The sequence below is a fragment of the Equus quagga genome, chromosome 21 (assembly GCF_021613505.1).
Source record: "Equus quagga isolate Etosha38 chromosome 21, UCLA_HA_Equagga_1.0, whole genome shotgun sequence".
Lineage (NCBI taxonomy): Eukaryota > Metazoa > Chordata > Mammalia > Perissodactyla > Equidae > Equus > Equus quagga.
In genome coordinates, this window is record NC_060287.1 from 39,712,161 (window position 1) to 39,727,940 (window position 15,780).

A 15,780-nucleotide genomic window follows, 5' to 3' on the forward strand; every position below is an offset into this window, starting at 1 on the left:
CATCTTTTCATGTGCTAATTTGCCATCATACGTCTTCTTTAGTAACTGTTTAAAACTTTTGCACATTTCTTATTGAGTTGTTTAATTTCTTACTACTGAGTTTTGAGAGTTATATATTCTGGATACGAGTCCTTTATCAGATATGTAATATTAAAATGTTTGTCTTTTCATTCTATTAACAGCGTCTTTCAGAGACGAAATAATTTCAGTTTTGATAAAATCCTGTTTTTCTTTGATGGATCATGCTTTTGATACTGTATCACAGAAATGTTAGCCTAAGTCAGCGTCACAAAGGTTTTCTCCTATATTGTGTTCTTAGAAATTTTACATTTAGGGCTATATTCCATTTTGAGTTAATACTTGTACAGGATGTGAGGTATGAATTGAATTTCGTTTTTTAACATATAGGATATCCAGTTGATATAGCACATTTGTTGAAAATTGCGTCCTTTCTCCGTTGAATGGCTTAGTCAAAAACCCATTGGCGTATGTACGCACAGGTCTGTTTCTGGGCCCTGGTGTTTTCATCTCTTCGTCTTGGTGCCAGTGTCACTCTGTCACGATTACCGTGGTTTTACCCTAAGTTCTGGGGTCAGGTAGAGTTAGTGCTCCAACTTTGTACTTCTTTCTCAGAGTTGGTTTGGCTGCTTAGGTCCTTTCTGCATTTCCATAATTTTATAATCAGCGTATCAATTTCTACATAAAAGCCTGTTGGATTTTGATCTATCCAGATGCCTTTGATTTCTGTCTTCCCTCGTTGTCCCTGGACGGGCCCCCAACACAGTGTTGAGCAGAAGTAAGAGCAGCCGGCTGGTCTCGTGTGTGGTCTCAGGGGAAAGCTTTCAGGCTTCCACTGTTAAGTATGATGTTAGCAATAGATTTTCTCATAGATGCCTTTATCAGTTTAGGGAAGTTTCTTTCTATTCCTAGTTTGATAAGAGTTTTTAATCAGGAATGAATGTCGGATTTTGTCAAATGCTTATTTCTACTTTATTGAAATGATCATTTGGTTCTTTTTTTGGTGTGTTAATATGGTGACATTGATTGATTTCTTTAAATATTAAACTAACCTTGCATTCCTGGGACAAACCTTATGTGGTCATTATGTATTATTCTTTTTATATATTTATGGATTTGACTTGCTAAAATTTTGTTTAGAATTTTTACATCTGTGATATACTGGTCTGTAGTTTTCTTTTAATGTCTTTGTCAGGTTTGGGTGTCAGGGTGATGCTGGCCTCATGAAATGAGTTGAGAAGCATTTTGTCCTCTTCAGTTTTATGGAGGAATTTGTTTAGATTTGATGTCAGTTTTTCCTTAGACAGTGGGTAGAATTCACCAGTGAGGCCATCTGGGCCTGAGGTTTTCTTTGTGAGAAACTATCTAGAAATTCAATTTCTATGATAAATATAGGACTACTCGTGTTATCTAGTCTTCCCTGAGTGAGCTTTGGTCATTTATGTTTTTCAGAGGATGTATCCATTTCATCTCAGTTGTCGAATTAGTGGCATAGAAGTGTTCATGACGTTCCTTTATCATCCTTTCACTCTCCGTGGGATCTCTGGTGATATCAGCTCTTTTTCATTCCGTATGTTGGTGTTTGTGTCTTTATTTTTTCCTGATCAGTCTCGCTAGAGGCTTACCAATTTTATTGATTGTCCTCTAAGAACTGACTTTTGGTTTCGTTGATTTTTTTCTGTTGTTTTCTGCTTTATATTTAAACAATTTCTGCTCTGAGCTTTATTGTTTTCTTTTTTCTGCTTGCTTTATGTTTCAATTGCTCTTCTCTTTCTAGTTTTTTAAGCTGCTAACACAGGTCATTGTTTTGAGACCTTTCTTTACTGCCTTCCCAGCATTTCACAAATTTTGCTAAGTTATCATTTTCACTCATTTTTAAATACTCTGTCCCAGGGGTTATTTAGAAGTCTGCTATTTAGTTTCAAAATATTAGGGGATTTACAGAGATCTTTCTGTTATTGATTTCTATTTAGTTTCACTTTATGACTTGAATCTTTTTACCTTTATTGAGATTTGTTTTATGGACCAGGATAAAATCTTTGTAAATGTTTCATGAAAACTTGAAAAAAATGTGTGTCTGCTCTTTCTGGGCAGAGTATCTGTGGATGTCAATTAGGCAGAGTTTGGTTGTGTTGTCTCTTTTATGTCCTTACTAATCTTCAGCTTGATCCATCAGTTATTAATAAAGGAACATTGAAGATCTCTTGACTATAATTGTGCTTTTGTCTACTTCTCCTTCTAATTTTTTTCATTTTTTACTTCGTGTATTTTGTAGCTCTGTGATTGGGTACATAAAAATGTAGAATTGTGGATTTCTCTTATAAGTTGGCCTCCTTTATCATTATAGAGTGATCTTCTTTATCTCTGGTAATACTCTTCACTTTGGAATCTGCTTTGTCTGGCATTGCTGTAGCTTCTCCAACTTTCTTTCTGTTACTGGTGGCACAGTACATCTTTTCCCACCCTTTTATTTTAAACTATTTTGTATTATTTTATATTGAAAGTATGTTTCTTGTAAGCTGCATATATCTGGATCTTGCTACCCCCCGCCACTCCTGACAGTCTCTGCCTTTTCTTGGGGTGCTTAGACCATTTATGTTTATTGTGATGACTGACATGGTTATGTTTAGATCTGTCATCTTGGGACTTATTTTCTATTTGTTCCATATGTTGTTTTTTCCCTTTTCCTCTTTTTCTTCTTTTACATTAATTATATTTTATGATTCCATTTTAACTCCTTCTTTACTTTTTGGCTATAACTTTTTATTTTGTTGACTTAGGGTTTGTTTTGTTGTTTTAGGGTTTACAGTATGCATCCTTAACTTATCACAATCTGCCTTCAACTGGTAAACAGCTTCACGTGCAGGATAAGAACCTTACAATAGTGTACCTCCGTTTCTCCTCTTCTGGCCTTTGTGTGGTGTTGTCATGCATTTAACTTTGCATCTATTAAAAAATCCTACACTGCAGTATTATTTTTGTTTCAACAGTCAGTTCACTTTGAAGGAGATTTACAGTTTCTGGTGCTTAAATTAGTCCAACAGCTTGCTGATTTTCGGGGGTTTTATTTTTTCCAATCTCTTTCTCTGTGTTTCGTTCTGGATGGTTTCTGTTGCTGTGTCTTCAAGTTTGCTAATCTTCTGCGGTCTCTATTCTGTGGTAATGCCATCACGGGTGCTTCTTCTCTTAGACATTGTAGTTTTCATCTCTAGAAGTTTGTATCTAACCTTTTATATCTTTATACGTTTGTTGTGTCTTCTTGTGTTCTGTGTGTGAGTGTTGGGCCCATTCCTTCCAATCCTTGCAGGTGGTTCTCCCCAGCCTCGAGCGCTGTGTGTGCTCCGCTCAGCCCTTGCTGGTCTCCAGGGCCCCTCTGTGCCGCTCTCTCACCTCTGCTCCTCTGTCCTGTGGGCACTCGATTCGAGGAGTCTGCAGGCTCTGCCGGGCTCCCCTTCCATGCACTGCTGCCTGGAGACCTCCAAGGGACTCACCTGATGTATCCCATCCCTCAGGAGTGGCTGTCCTCCATTGCTTGATGTCCAGGGTCTTGAAGACCAGTGTTTCATGTGTTATGTCTGGTTTTCTGGATTTTTTAGGCAGGAGGGTATCTAGAAGCTGTTACTCCATCTTACCCAGAAGCAGAAGTCTGGACTTATTTTTGACTCACAGTAACACACTGATCCTTGCTGCTTTACCCTCCAAGATAAACTACTTTTACAACATACGCTTGGTCATCCAGGGCAGCTGGTTTTATGGGACTGTGACTGAGTGAACGCTGGGTCAACATCTCCACGTCTTAGTCAGATTCCCTGGAAGGCAGAGACTGAGGTGGATTTAAGGTGCCTGGCTGGGGAAGGGCATTCAGGGCAGCAGCGTGGATGACTGGAAGGGAGGCAGGAGAGATGTGAGAGGAAAGGGTCCTGCATCCGCTGTTGCATCAGGACAGCGCAGCCTGTGTCTGCTCGACGGGCGGGCCGAGCTTCAGGGGGCGGCTGCCGCACGCGTCGTGGGGAGCCATACTCCCAGAGAAGCTGCCCTGCGCCTCTGGCTGGTCATCCTGCCCTTCACGCCCCCATCCCTCACCTGTGCTGCCATGTTCCGTCGAGGCAGATGTGTGGGAGGCTGGCCTGCCTGGCTGCGCGGTGGTAGCCCCAGGGAGGGAGCGCCTGGCAGCAGGGATGTGACTCTGGAGAGGAGTGGGACACCCCAGAACCATGGTGCCCACCGGCCGCCTGTCACTGCCTACTGTGACGAGATGGCGGCATTAGGGTCCCGTGCCGTGGAGATTCACCGCCCCGCGACGGCAAGGTTGGAGCCCTCTGTCCCGCACAGGGGAGGACGGCCACACTGGCTGCAGGATTCCCACGCAGGGTCTCGTGCAGCCACATGGTCTGCACTGACTCCTCAGGTCTCATCCAGAGATGCCGTCACACAGCTCATCTTGTTTACATCAGCACCATCAGAACTCAGTGAAGGTGTGAAGCCTTTTAAGGAAACATTACAGCCGCCTCTTCCCAGTTCTTTTCATCTGCAGGGAGTGGAGCCGTAGGTGGGCTGCCCTCTGGCTCCAGGTGCCCAAGTCTGGCTCCCTTGGGGGCGGTTAAGCCGTCGGCTCTACCTGCTCTGCTGGGTCAGTTCCCTACTCCTTGCTGCCCTGTGGTTCTGGAACGAACACAGTTTTATCAAAATGAGGTGACAGCTAGAGAAAAAGGAGACACTTTGTCTTGGAGATTGTGTAAAAATTCAATTTTTAAAGGACGAAATTTAACCTAGGAGTCGTGACTATTAACTTTTTACCCAGATCGTTTAGAACTATTTAATCCTTACAAACTGAAGAAGAAAAACCTTTTCTGTGATCCGGGGCCTCTCGTGAACAGCGTTCGGGCACCCTGTGGCCTCTGGGTTCACGAGAACGTTCCAGCTGTGCTTTTATCGAAGATGCTCTTAGGAAGGTAAGTTGTTGAATGCGTTTGTGCTTTCAGTTTGATTTTCTGCTTTTTAAGTGTTTCCTGAGCTATGTGGTAAATGAGTTTGCTAATTGGCCTGTTATTCCCTGCTTCTCAGCCGACGCGTAGTGGTGTGTTTGTTTGGTGGTTTACGGTGACATTTTCACAGGATTAAGTAGGAAAACTCTTTCAGCCAACTGAGCCTGGTTTGCCTGATATTTTCAGTGCTTGTGCGCAACACAGCACACACACGCAGCCCTGCCACCCGCTGTGTGTACCCATCGGGAGTATGTGCATGGGTCACCAGAACACACAGTCAGAAACACTCCCGTGCTCGCCCTTCAAAAAAGCCGAGTACTAGGAAAAAGCCAAGCGAGGAAGCGTGCTGTGGCGTGTTCCCACCAGGAACCTGTGCGGCTGCGGGACGAGGCGGCCGCCACGCTGTGCGGGACGGGGGTGCGTCTCACTCACGTAATCTCGACTGAAAGATGGCAGACAAAGAGGAGCACCCGGATATGAGCACCCGTTTACATCAAGTCCAGGGCGGCAGCGCGAGTCCATGTTGCTGGAGGGCGGCGTGGAGGCTCCGTGGGGCAGGGGCGGTGACCACAGAGCCAGGGGCCCCGGCTGCCAGGGGCTTTGTTCATGTACCAGATGCTGGTTACAGGCATGCACACTCTGTGAGGAGCCATCAAGCTGTACACTTGCCATTTGTTATGCTTCAATTGAGATACTTAGGAAAAGTGAAATGATTAAATGCCCACGTCTTAGAATGAAAAAGTGATTCAGCAGCTTAACGGGAAAGGCAGACACCTTGGACGCACCTTGAGGCTTTTTTCAGAATCCGGTCTCTTTCATATCGGGAAGGACCTACAGGTTTCTGAGCTTTAAGCTGGGTGGATGGAAGGGCCCTGTGTTGAGACTGAGGCTGGCGACATTGGAGGGGGGCAGGCAGGGGGTGCGGGTGAGCCGAGCCAGAACTGACCGTCGAGGTTGGGGACATTGGAAGGGGCAGGCGGGGGGCGTGGGTGGGCTGAGCCATTTGAGAGGACAGTGGCTAGATGAGTCTGACATTAGAGGACAGGTCTGGCTGGAGGCAGAGTTCGGGAGCTCATGTCTTTGTAAACGTTAGGAGGTCAGTCCTGTGACCTGAGGGACAGTGGGATGGTCTGTACCGTCTGCTCCATCTCTGGCGCATGTCTGCCTCACACCAGCCTCGTCAGTGTCATGGACCGGGACCTCCCTGAGCTGGGATCTAAGTCATTTAACTTCCAGACTCCTCACTGGGTCTTTGAGAAGGATTGTGTACAGCAGACGGTCCCAGAGCCCGTGGCTGGGCAGCTAGACTGCGCCCCGCGGCGCTCAGAAAGATCTCAGAGGCGGCCACTGTGGCCTGTAGAGCAAAAGATTATAGTGGAAACCAGGCAGCGTTGTGGGTGGATGGACAGAGGACGTGCACCTTTTAATCTGCGCCCTTCCTGTAAACAGATAATTATTTTTCAAGCATCCATTTAGTGCGTGGTAACCCTGAGTCACATTCTGACTCACTGTGAAGTCTCTAGGTTAGAGACAATGTAATACCTGGGGACACTGGCTGCTGATGAGTGTGAGTCCTCTCGGGACCAGCAGCAGCTTCTGGTACCCTTAGGTGTTTCCTCCACATGGGAGACGAGCATCCCGCTGCCTCTTTCCCTCCTGGAAGCAGCAGTCGGTGCGGCGATGCTTGGGAACCAGTTCCTGCTCGGGGAGGAGCTCCCCGCCACCGTCCACAGGGTTTGTGTTAAATGCCACGGCAGCCCTTTGAGAAGCCCCAGCAAATGCTTATTACACTTTCTGGTTTTTTAAGGAACAGCCCCTACTCGCCCTGAGTGCTGAGGCTTCGAGTTCACACACGCACCAGCCTGAGACCATGGAGGTGCAGGCAGGCCGGCCCCTCTGAGACCAACCGCTCCCCTGACCGCCCTCCGCGCTCACCCTCCGGGTGGGGTTCCGTCCGCCTTACAAGCGCACGGACTTCACATTAAGCACACATTGTCCCTTTTAGTAAATGTCCCAGACCTCCGTGGCACATAGATGAGAATTTCCTCCCTTTGCTGCCTCATCCTACCTTCAGACGACCCGCAGGGCTGCCCTGGAGAAGTGAGGCCTCTTTTCGTGCTGAAGCTTCAGATGAGATCTCCACACTCTGAGCCAGGCCTGGTGGCCAACCTGAGCCAGCCAGACCTGCTCGTCTCGGCTTTAATCTCCTGTACGAGAGAGGGGTAAATGGCCACTGGAGCAGATGAAGAGCGAGGGGGCGGGAGCGGAAGCCCCGTGGAGCTGGGTTAGCGCCCCGAGCTGTGGAGAGTGCGTACGGCCGTGCCCAGACCAGGGCCAGCTCCTCTTGTAGGCATGTTGTAAAGACTCTCATCCTTAGTCTCTTCCGATTGGGGTGACCCATATCATCCATGTGAATGGATAATCAAATCCGATATACGGATGGGGTTGTCTGCGTTAATTCTCAGTTATCTGAGTGTCTTTTCAAAAACTTTCAACCCCACGAAACGAGCCTTAGAGCAGTTAAGACAGGACAGTTTAAATGTGGTAAGAAAACGCGTGTAGGCTTTTGTGAGGAATTCGGATTTCTTGTATCTTGGGTGTAGCGCCTGCGGGGCGGGGTGGCCCAAAGGCGCCTGGCCCCTGGCGTGCAGGGCGTGAGCAGCAGAGCGGGTGTGGTGCGCTAGGAGCAGCCCCGCCAGCACGACTTTGTGGGATCGCGAGTTAATCCCAGTAGTGTCTCACCCATGTATGCATGGGCCATCAGATTTCTGGCTCCGCTGGCCCGAGTGACCTCAGAAGTGCTGTGAATTTGCACGGTTTTAGGTTTCTGTGGACCTTCTGCCCGCCTCCCTGGCACAGAGAAGCATGTTTCTGAGCAGCAGAAGGTGGCAGGGGCCCGACGTGAGCCCGCCTGGGCCGTGTGTACCTTTTGGGCACCGAGCGCTATGCTGGGCTCCGCGTCACCTCGCCCGTGTCTCTCTGTTCCAGGCATCAGCAACGCAGAAGCGCGGCAGCCGGGGAAGGCACCCAACTTCAGCGTCAACTGGACGGTGGGCGACGCGGCCATCGAGGTCATCAATGCCACAACCGGGAAGGATGAGCTGGGCCGCGCCTCCCGCCTGTGTAAGCACGCGTTGTACTGTCGCTGGATGCGTGTGCACGGCAAGGTACTGAGGTGCCCTCGCGGCCTGCGCCGGCCCCACCTCCCCACAGCTTGTCCGTCCTCTCTCTACCGCTCCCGTCCGCCCCGCCGCTGTCGTCCCCATGGCCCTTCCGAAACCTCTCTGTTTCTTGGTGGTTTTCAGCTTAGAGTCTGGCCTGGCTCTCCAGATCCTAAAGCAGCCTCGGCCGCGGGGGCAGTGTCTTCCTTCCTCCCCACCCTGGAATCTGACCCGCCTCCCCTGCCCCTCACGCCTCCTGGGGGAGCGTCTCGCCTCAGACCTGAGCATCCCAGGAAAGCAGAGCCAGGCCCGGCAGCTGGGTAGACCCGGGTTCAGTTCAGCCCTCCGGGAAGGCTGTTGACATCCTTTTGTCGGAGCAGAAGCTTCAGGGCCCTTTTTACCCCCAAGTGAGATCTTCTGTAGTCGATCAGTGTGTTGCCAGTTTTCGTTTATTTGTAAGCCAGTCGATGGCATTTGTTTATCTTGAAGCTGGCGCTGAACTTGGCATGGGAGGACAGACAGAAGGTGCCGTGTTCGGAGGCCCTGTCCGCACAGGTGCTCGCACGGGCCGGCGGACTCACATGTCACAGGCACGGGTTCGCCAGGCCTGGGAGGCAGCGCCGCGGGGTTCTTAGTGTGGTAAAATGTGCAAACGTCAGAGGTGTTGCTTTTTAAATAGCTGAAAACGTTAAGATGAAATCTGGCTCGACTGTTTGTGGGTTGCCAGAAGCACTTCCTAGGACCCGGGGTCTCCAGCTGCCTGCTTAGCCACAACCCGCTCCTCGGGGACGAGGAGCAGACCCTGAGAGAGGGGTTCCCGCCTGGTCTGCCGGTGGCCATCCCTCGGGGGCAGGCTCCTTCTGCTGGGTGGCTTCCCCCCAGAAGCCTACGAACACCATTTTCTGAACATCTTACTTGAGGTTTATTTCCTGCTCTTATTGCTTAAACAGTTGTACTTGTGTTTTCTCTTTTCACAGGTTCCCTCCAACTTATTACGCTCCAAGATCACTAAACCCAACATGTACCACGAGTCCAAACTGGCAGCGAAGGAGTACCAGGCCGCCAAGGCCTGTCTGTTCAAAGCCTTCATCAAAGCCGGCCTGGGCGCCTGGGTGGAGAAGCCCACCGAGCAGGACCAGTTCTCTCTCACACCCTGACCGGGCCTGGCGCAGGGCTGCCGGGCGTCCAGCTCTGTCCCGGAACCTCACATCTGACCTTGGGGACAGGCCCGGGGCAGGGCTGCCGGGCGTCCAGCACTGTCCCCGGAACCTCACATCTGACCCTGGGGACAGGCCCGGGGCAGGGCTGCCGGGCGCCCAGCACTGTCCCTGGAACCTCACATCTGACCTGGGGGCAGGCGGGGGGATGTGGGGTGCCAGACGTCCAACACTGACCGCCAGAACCTCACATCTGACCTGGGGGCAGGCACGCGCTCCGAGGAGGGTGTGGAGAGGTGTTGGGGTCTCTCCGTGGCAGCATTTCCCCTTTCGAATTATCCAGTGACTGCTTCAATCTCAGTTTACGTTTAGAAATTGAGTTCTACTGAGTAGGACTTCCTTAAGTTTAGGAAAATAGAAATTCCTTTGTGTGAAATTCTTGAATAATTTATTCAGAGCTAGGAACCTGGTTTGTAAAATAAGGAGAAATTACGTCAGGTCACTCTTACGCCACATTATTTTAACTGCAAAGAAGCATTTCTAGGTGGAGGAGGCGAGGACGTGGAGGGGGAAGCAGTAACCTGGAGAGACTGTCGAGCGTGTGTGCACGCAGGTCCCTTCTCCCTGCTGGCCCTTCCGTGACCCAGCTCCCAGCGCGGGGGTCAGGGCCCGCCGAGGGAGGAGGCACCCGCAGGATGGGGCCCAACCCTCCACGCACACGAGTCCACGTCGCGGCAGCCTGGCGGGCTGTCCCGTGGAGTCGCAGCCCAGCTCCCTGGGCTTCAGCCTCCTCTAGATGCTTCCGTGCCCCTCGTAGGATCATGTCATGGGAAACTTTTCTTGGTTTACTTCTAAATGATCAAAGGTAAAACATGGCCAGCAGTCCTGGCCAGTCATTTGGGTTTTTAAGCAGTATTTTGCTCTTAGAGACTAGAAGGCATCATGGGGGCCCCTGCACATAGCCCTGAGCGCCCGCCTCCTCCCTCTGAGCCCCGCGGGCAGGAGCGGCCGTCCGCGGATCTTCACAGGATGGAGGTAGAGTTCGCTAAGTAGATGTTCATTCTTGGAAAATAACACTTAAGGTATATTTTTAAATTATTCTTTCCAGCTTTATCAAAGACGTGTTTGAAAAATAAGACGTATGCAGGCTGACAGCTGCGGGGGGGGCAGCGTGCCGCGGGCGTGGTCTCCACCAGGGTCCAGATGGTGATTGTCACGGCAGGGAACGGGGTGCTGCTGGCGTCTGGGGGACCCCAGGACGCTGCTTCACGCCCGACAGCACACAAGAAGGCCCCGGGCAGGCTGAGCCAGCCAGCAGGCCAGCCGCGGTCGAGGGCCCTGGGTGGCCCGCCTCGGCCCGGGCTCCGAGGTCTGCACCACTTGCCTTGTGCTTCCACTCAGGATCGGGGGAACCAGACAGAGCACTTCCTGCCCTTTGCCCATTCAGTGCCAAGTCGTGGCTCCGGAGGGGGTCTCGTGGGTGCTGCAGGCAGAGACGAGGACAGACCCCGCCCCACAGCAAAGTCCAGGATGTCGACACCTGTGAGGCATTGAGCTGTGTCCTGTGTCCTTTACGGGCTCAGAAAATGTGGAACAGGAGCAGAGTGGCCCGCTGTCATTCTGGCCCAGACCTCGTGTGCTCAGAGCAGGATGTTTAGACCCAGAGCGCCATGCCTCTTGATGCCTCCACCTGTCTGCACCCAGCGGCGAGGGTGGCGCGTTGCCGGGGACTGACCAGGTTCAGAGGACGAGGGGCGCCCACACCAGCCTTCTCCCCTTCTGCAGGGTAGCTGCTTGTCCCGAACCAGTCGGAGCGCGGGCCTCAGCCCCGTTGCCACAGCAGGGTCTGGCTTGGTTAGGATGTGCTGGAGTTTCCTTTGCACAAAATGAAGGGGGTCTGGTGGGTTGCTGCCCCTGCCCAGAGCAGGCTCTTGCACACTCAGAAAAACATCTTGTGAGTCCCTGCGTTTTTATTCTTGTCTCTCTAAATGGTATTTTTTCTAATGGGGATTGGGAAATGGACTTAGTTTTTAAAAAAAAATGTGGGTTTTGATTACAAAGTGGAGTGGAAATATATTCCGTATACATACAGACGATCGGTATGTCTAGAGTGTCCCTCCTGTCAGATCATAGCTGGAATCAGCCTGAGGCCCCCGTCCCCACCCCAGGGAAACGAATGCCTTACTGTAAGTGTGCGGGTCCCAGCGGACCCCCAAGCTGTGCGCTGCTGCCGTTCCCAGGTGGGGTTTCTGGACTGTCCAGGACAGGCCGATGCAGGGCTGGCACCCGAGAAAGCCCAGGCTGAGCCTGTGGGCCTGGGGAGGAAGGTGGCAGAGGGGGAGCCCCAGGCCGGAGGGAGCAGAGCCTCCGTCTGTGAGTCAGGCCACGGGCGGGGCAGGAGGCCGCACAGCCCCCACCCCTGGGACAGGACTGCTGGAGCGACTAGTCTGCAGAGCAGAAAAGAGAAGGAAATGTTGGCTCCTCCGTGAGACAAACCAGGAAGCTTAACACTTTAAACTCCCCCCAAGTGCGTGTTGTGAGATATCCAGCGGCTGTATCCTTGAGGTCTTATTTGGCATCCAGTGTCCTTAATCTGGTTTTTAGAGACTTATCAGAAAATTCAACACAATGAAGAACTTGATTTTTTAAGAAAAATCTTAAATTTTGAGGACGTTTTGACTAGTGTGGGTCGGGAGGGTTTCTATTCTGTTTTGTTAGCCAAACCTGAAATGTTAATTCCGCAAAGCTTCTGGCCCTTCTGCGGTTCTCAGGCCCATGGGCAGCTGTCCCAACCGCGGGAAGGCGCGAGCGCTGTGGGGCCGAGTGGGGGACGTTGTCGCATCAGCCCTGACGCCTGCGCAGGGTCGGGAGCTTTCCCCTCTTGTAGGCACGGATGCCAAAGAACTGCGATTTTGATTCTGGGTCTTAACTGAACTTTTCCTGCTGGAGAGTTTCTTTGTAATCGAAACTGATTTTATGTTAAAATGTACAAGCCAACATCTCAGAAGGCGTTGATGTCTCTGGAATTTATTTTCATTCAGATAATCTTGTTGATCTCCAGACGGTTGCATCACTGCTTTCGCTGTGAAGACAGCGTCCTCGTGCCCTCAGGGAGTGGACGAGGGGTGGCGGGCGCCGTCCTCCCCTCCAGGTGCAGGTCCGAGAACAGAATCCGAGTTGCCTTGGAGAGGGCTGTGTCCCCGTCCGGCCACTTTTCTCAGAAAAAGAAAAAAAATACAACACGGATAGATCGTTTTCATTTCTAAAATATCTTACACCAAAATATAAGTCTGCCTCGACTGTAAATTTGATCCCGTGTGAGAAGTGAAATTAGCTAGGTTTCCCACCTCTAAATTCTATTAAATTAGGGAATCTCAAAACGTTTCTTTTCATCGATCCCAAACTATATAAATGAAAAGCGCAGTCTTTGTGATCATGTGTGTCCAGTTTTGTGTGTCCTTGTCCCCTGGCGCGTCCTTTGACTGCCTCTCCCCATCCAGCGGCCAGCCCACGGGCTCTGTGTCCACACCGGGGAGGGCGGGCGGGGCGGGCCTGCTCTGTGCTGACGGCAGCGAGCCTGCACTTGTGTCCCTTGTTGGGAGGACGAGCCCCCAGCCTGGGAGCACTTAGTTTGGCCACAGCAAGGGCTGAGCCGAGGGCTGTCCTTCTGGACACGAGGGTCAGTCTGTGGGATGTTCGCAGAAGGAGCCCCAAATGCTGTTTGCTTCTCCAGACTTTGAGTTATCGTGCTTTTGAGTTTGTTCAGAATTTGGACACTTTGTATGAATGTAATTCCGCCGAGAGACCTGTCCCCAGACACAGTCCTCAGTGTCCTCTGTATGTATATTGATGTATATACCACACAGTGCAACCTGCATGAGCTTCCTTGCACCGAGACCAGCCAGAACCGAGCATGAGACGCCGTCGCATAGACAAAGGATTTGAGATGTTCTCAATAAAAACAAAGTGTTTCACTACTGCAGTGTTGCTGAGATTTTCTCTCCTTCCTAATTTCTTCTCCCCTTGATCCACAGAGAGGTGGGATCAGTCCCAAGGCACGTATTTGGGAGGGTGTGGATAAATGCTGGCTGACTCTGGTCCTGTCGTCTGTGTGTGGCACCGTTTGGGGACAGGGTCTCTGAGTCCTCTCCCCCTTGGATTCTTGGCCTCTTCACCATCTTTCTGAGCGTGTTGGCCACTCCCACAGGTAAGGCGGCCTAGAGGACCGTTAGGGCTGCCCTTGTACCTGTCCTGTCTATGGAAAGGGATGATGACGTGCGCCCACATGACCTCTGGGGCGTGTGAGGGCGATGTGGATGGGAGAACACGGGAAGAGCCGGACACCACAGTGAGGCATCGGCCAGACAGGCTGGGCATTTGAGGACGGGAGCAACACAGCTACCAAGTTAGGGAGAGCTCCGTTCTTCAGGACTGACATTTCAGAAGGACGTTCATGATGGGCTCGGGAAAACTGGCTGCAAAGCAGTGTGTATGTTCCTGATCGTAAGGAATTGCAGATGCCCTGTGTGAGTGTCAGGCCGCCCAGAACAGTCTGGAAGGGGCCAAGTCTGGTCTTCGTGTATGGATGGTGGGATTTGGGTAATTTTAATTTTGTTTTCCCTTTTTAAAGCTTTTTTGTTTAATGTTCCTACAAATAAATGAAAAACAAACAGGAAAATGTTTTGAAAAGTCCAAAGCTCCATACAAATAAAAAGCATTGTTATAGACAAATAATTCGCGCTCTTTTGCATTAATTTTGATTCTGTTCTTTCATTTCTTTTCCCACGATGAAAGCAACATTAAAATGAAAGTACGTTGCATCAAAACAAAAAAGATTAAGCTTCTGAGAAAAGATTAGGGGTGACGTCCCCTCACGAGTTCCGTCCGTGGACAAGGACTCCCCGTGGACGTCTTCTGTGGCACATGCGTGAGCATCAGGGCTCCCTCTCTGATGGGACTGACCTGGTGCTGGGGACAGGTCCCTGAGCACGACAAGGGCCACAGCCCTCAGGGAAACATAACCCCACTGGACGGTTGGTGTCATGGTAGAATGCTCCGGAAAGAAGGAGAAGGTGAGGGAGGGGAGGTGGCAGCTTGCCGTATTCAGTGCCGAGACTGGGTGGGCCTCGCTGGGAAGACTTTGAGGCCGATGGACTGTCCGAAAAAACAATTACTTAATAAATTATTAAATTAATAGCATTAATATTAAAATGTAAAATTGAACATTAAAACTTAATTATTTAATAATTATTAATATTATCAATAAATTAATAAAAGCAGAGGGGACAGCCCAAGTGAGCCTGGCAAGTTGTGAGCGCTGGTCCAGCAGCAGAGTGCTGTTGCCCAAGGCTGAAGTTGAGGAATCTGGGGAGGCAGGAGTCAAACAGCCAGGATTAAATCACATTATATAAACTCGCAGTTCCTTGTAAACCGGTAACGAGTACTCAGAGCGTCACTTGCTAGTTACTGCGCTTGCTGCCCTCCGTGCTGTGCACGTCCTGTGTGTGGCACAGCCGCCCCAGCCGCTCGGGGCCCTCACGTCGGCAGCCTGGAGGCAGCCCTGGTGGGAGTGTGCACCCACGATGCTGCAGACCCACAGCTCGGGGCGTGCCCTCTTGTTGGTCTCCCTCGACCTGAGAAAGTGTTGCAGAAAAGGCACATCACACAAAATGCACCTCTTACACTGTGAATGGCACAAGAATAGAGGACGTGTTCTTGCAGCATCGGAGAACCACCTCCCACTCAAGCAGAGGAGCCCCCGGTTACGCGTGAGGCTCCGACGTGTGTTTGTGGTTTCACCTTCATCTGACTCACACATGGAGGCGTCCACCAGCGTTCTGGTCAGAACCACACTCGTTCATCAGTCGCGGCCGCGTGTTGGCTGTGGATGCAGCGGTTCAGCAAAAATCTGCAGCAGCGTTCTGTGAGGATCACCAGCTCTGCGGGATACTCAAGAGTCTATTTTATCGTTGTTTGTAAAGTGTGCGCTGCAGTCTGCACACCCGTGAAGTTGACGCAAGGCGTAGGTACCCGCATAGACGCCGGGAGAGAGGGCGCGTGGTGAAGCAGCCACTAGCACACCCCGGGGCTGGGTGCCTCCAGAGCAAAACCATCTGGGGCAAAGGCTGTGCTGGTGAGGGGCCTCGTGTGGGGGATAATCAGCCTCTGGCAGTTGCTTCCCCACCTGACCCCACCGCCCCGACAGGTGAGTGACAGTCTCCTCCTACAGAGCCAGGGGGCGACACGGGATCTGAAGGATGAGTGACTGGACAGCTGACGTCAGGGGCTCGTCCTTCTCTTCTTACCCTTCAGCTCCCTGCGGCCCTGAGGTCTCGCCTCCCCATACACACCACTGACCAAGTGGCCAATACCCCCGGGGAACATGACCTCATAAGGAGATAAAAGACACTTGAAAAGTACAGCTAAATGAAAATGGTAATATTGAAAGGGAGATTCCAT

General features: G+C 51.0%; 1 protein-coding gene across 7 annotated transcripts in view; it reads left to right on the forward strand.

The window, feature by feature from the left end:
* The window catches only part of ADARB1 (adenosine deaminase RNA specific B1), a 133,107-nt gene extending 119,809 nt beyond the window's left edge, over positions 1–13,298 (forward strand). For 6 of the 7 annotated variants that reach the window (XM_046647996.1, XM_046647993.1, XM_046647994.1 and 3 more), the window contains 2 exons: positions 7,992–8,170; positions 9,142–13,298. In XM_046647996.1, coding sequence (XP_046503952.1) covers positions 7,992–8,170; positions 9,142–9,321 — 359 coding nt within the window. In that variant the 3' untranslated portion in view covers positions 9,322–13,298. The remainder of the gene's footprint in view (positions 1–7,991; positions 8,171–9,141) is intronic. The other variant, XM_046647997.1, reaches the window with a different exon arrangement.
* Positions 13,299–15,780: the final 2,482 nt, after the last annotated feature.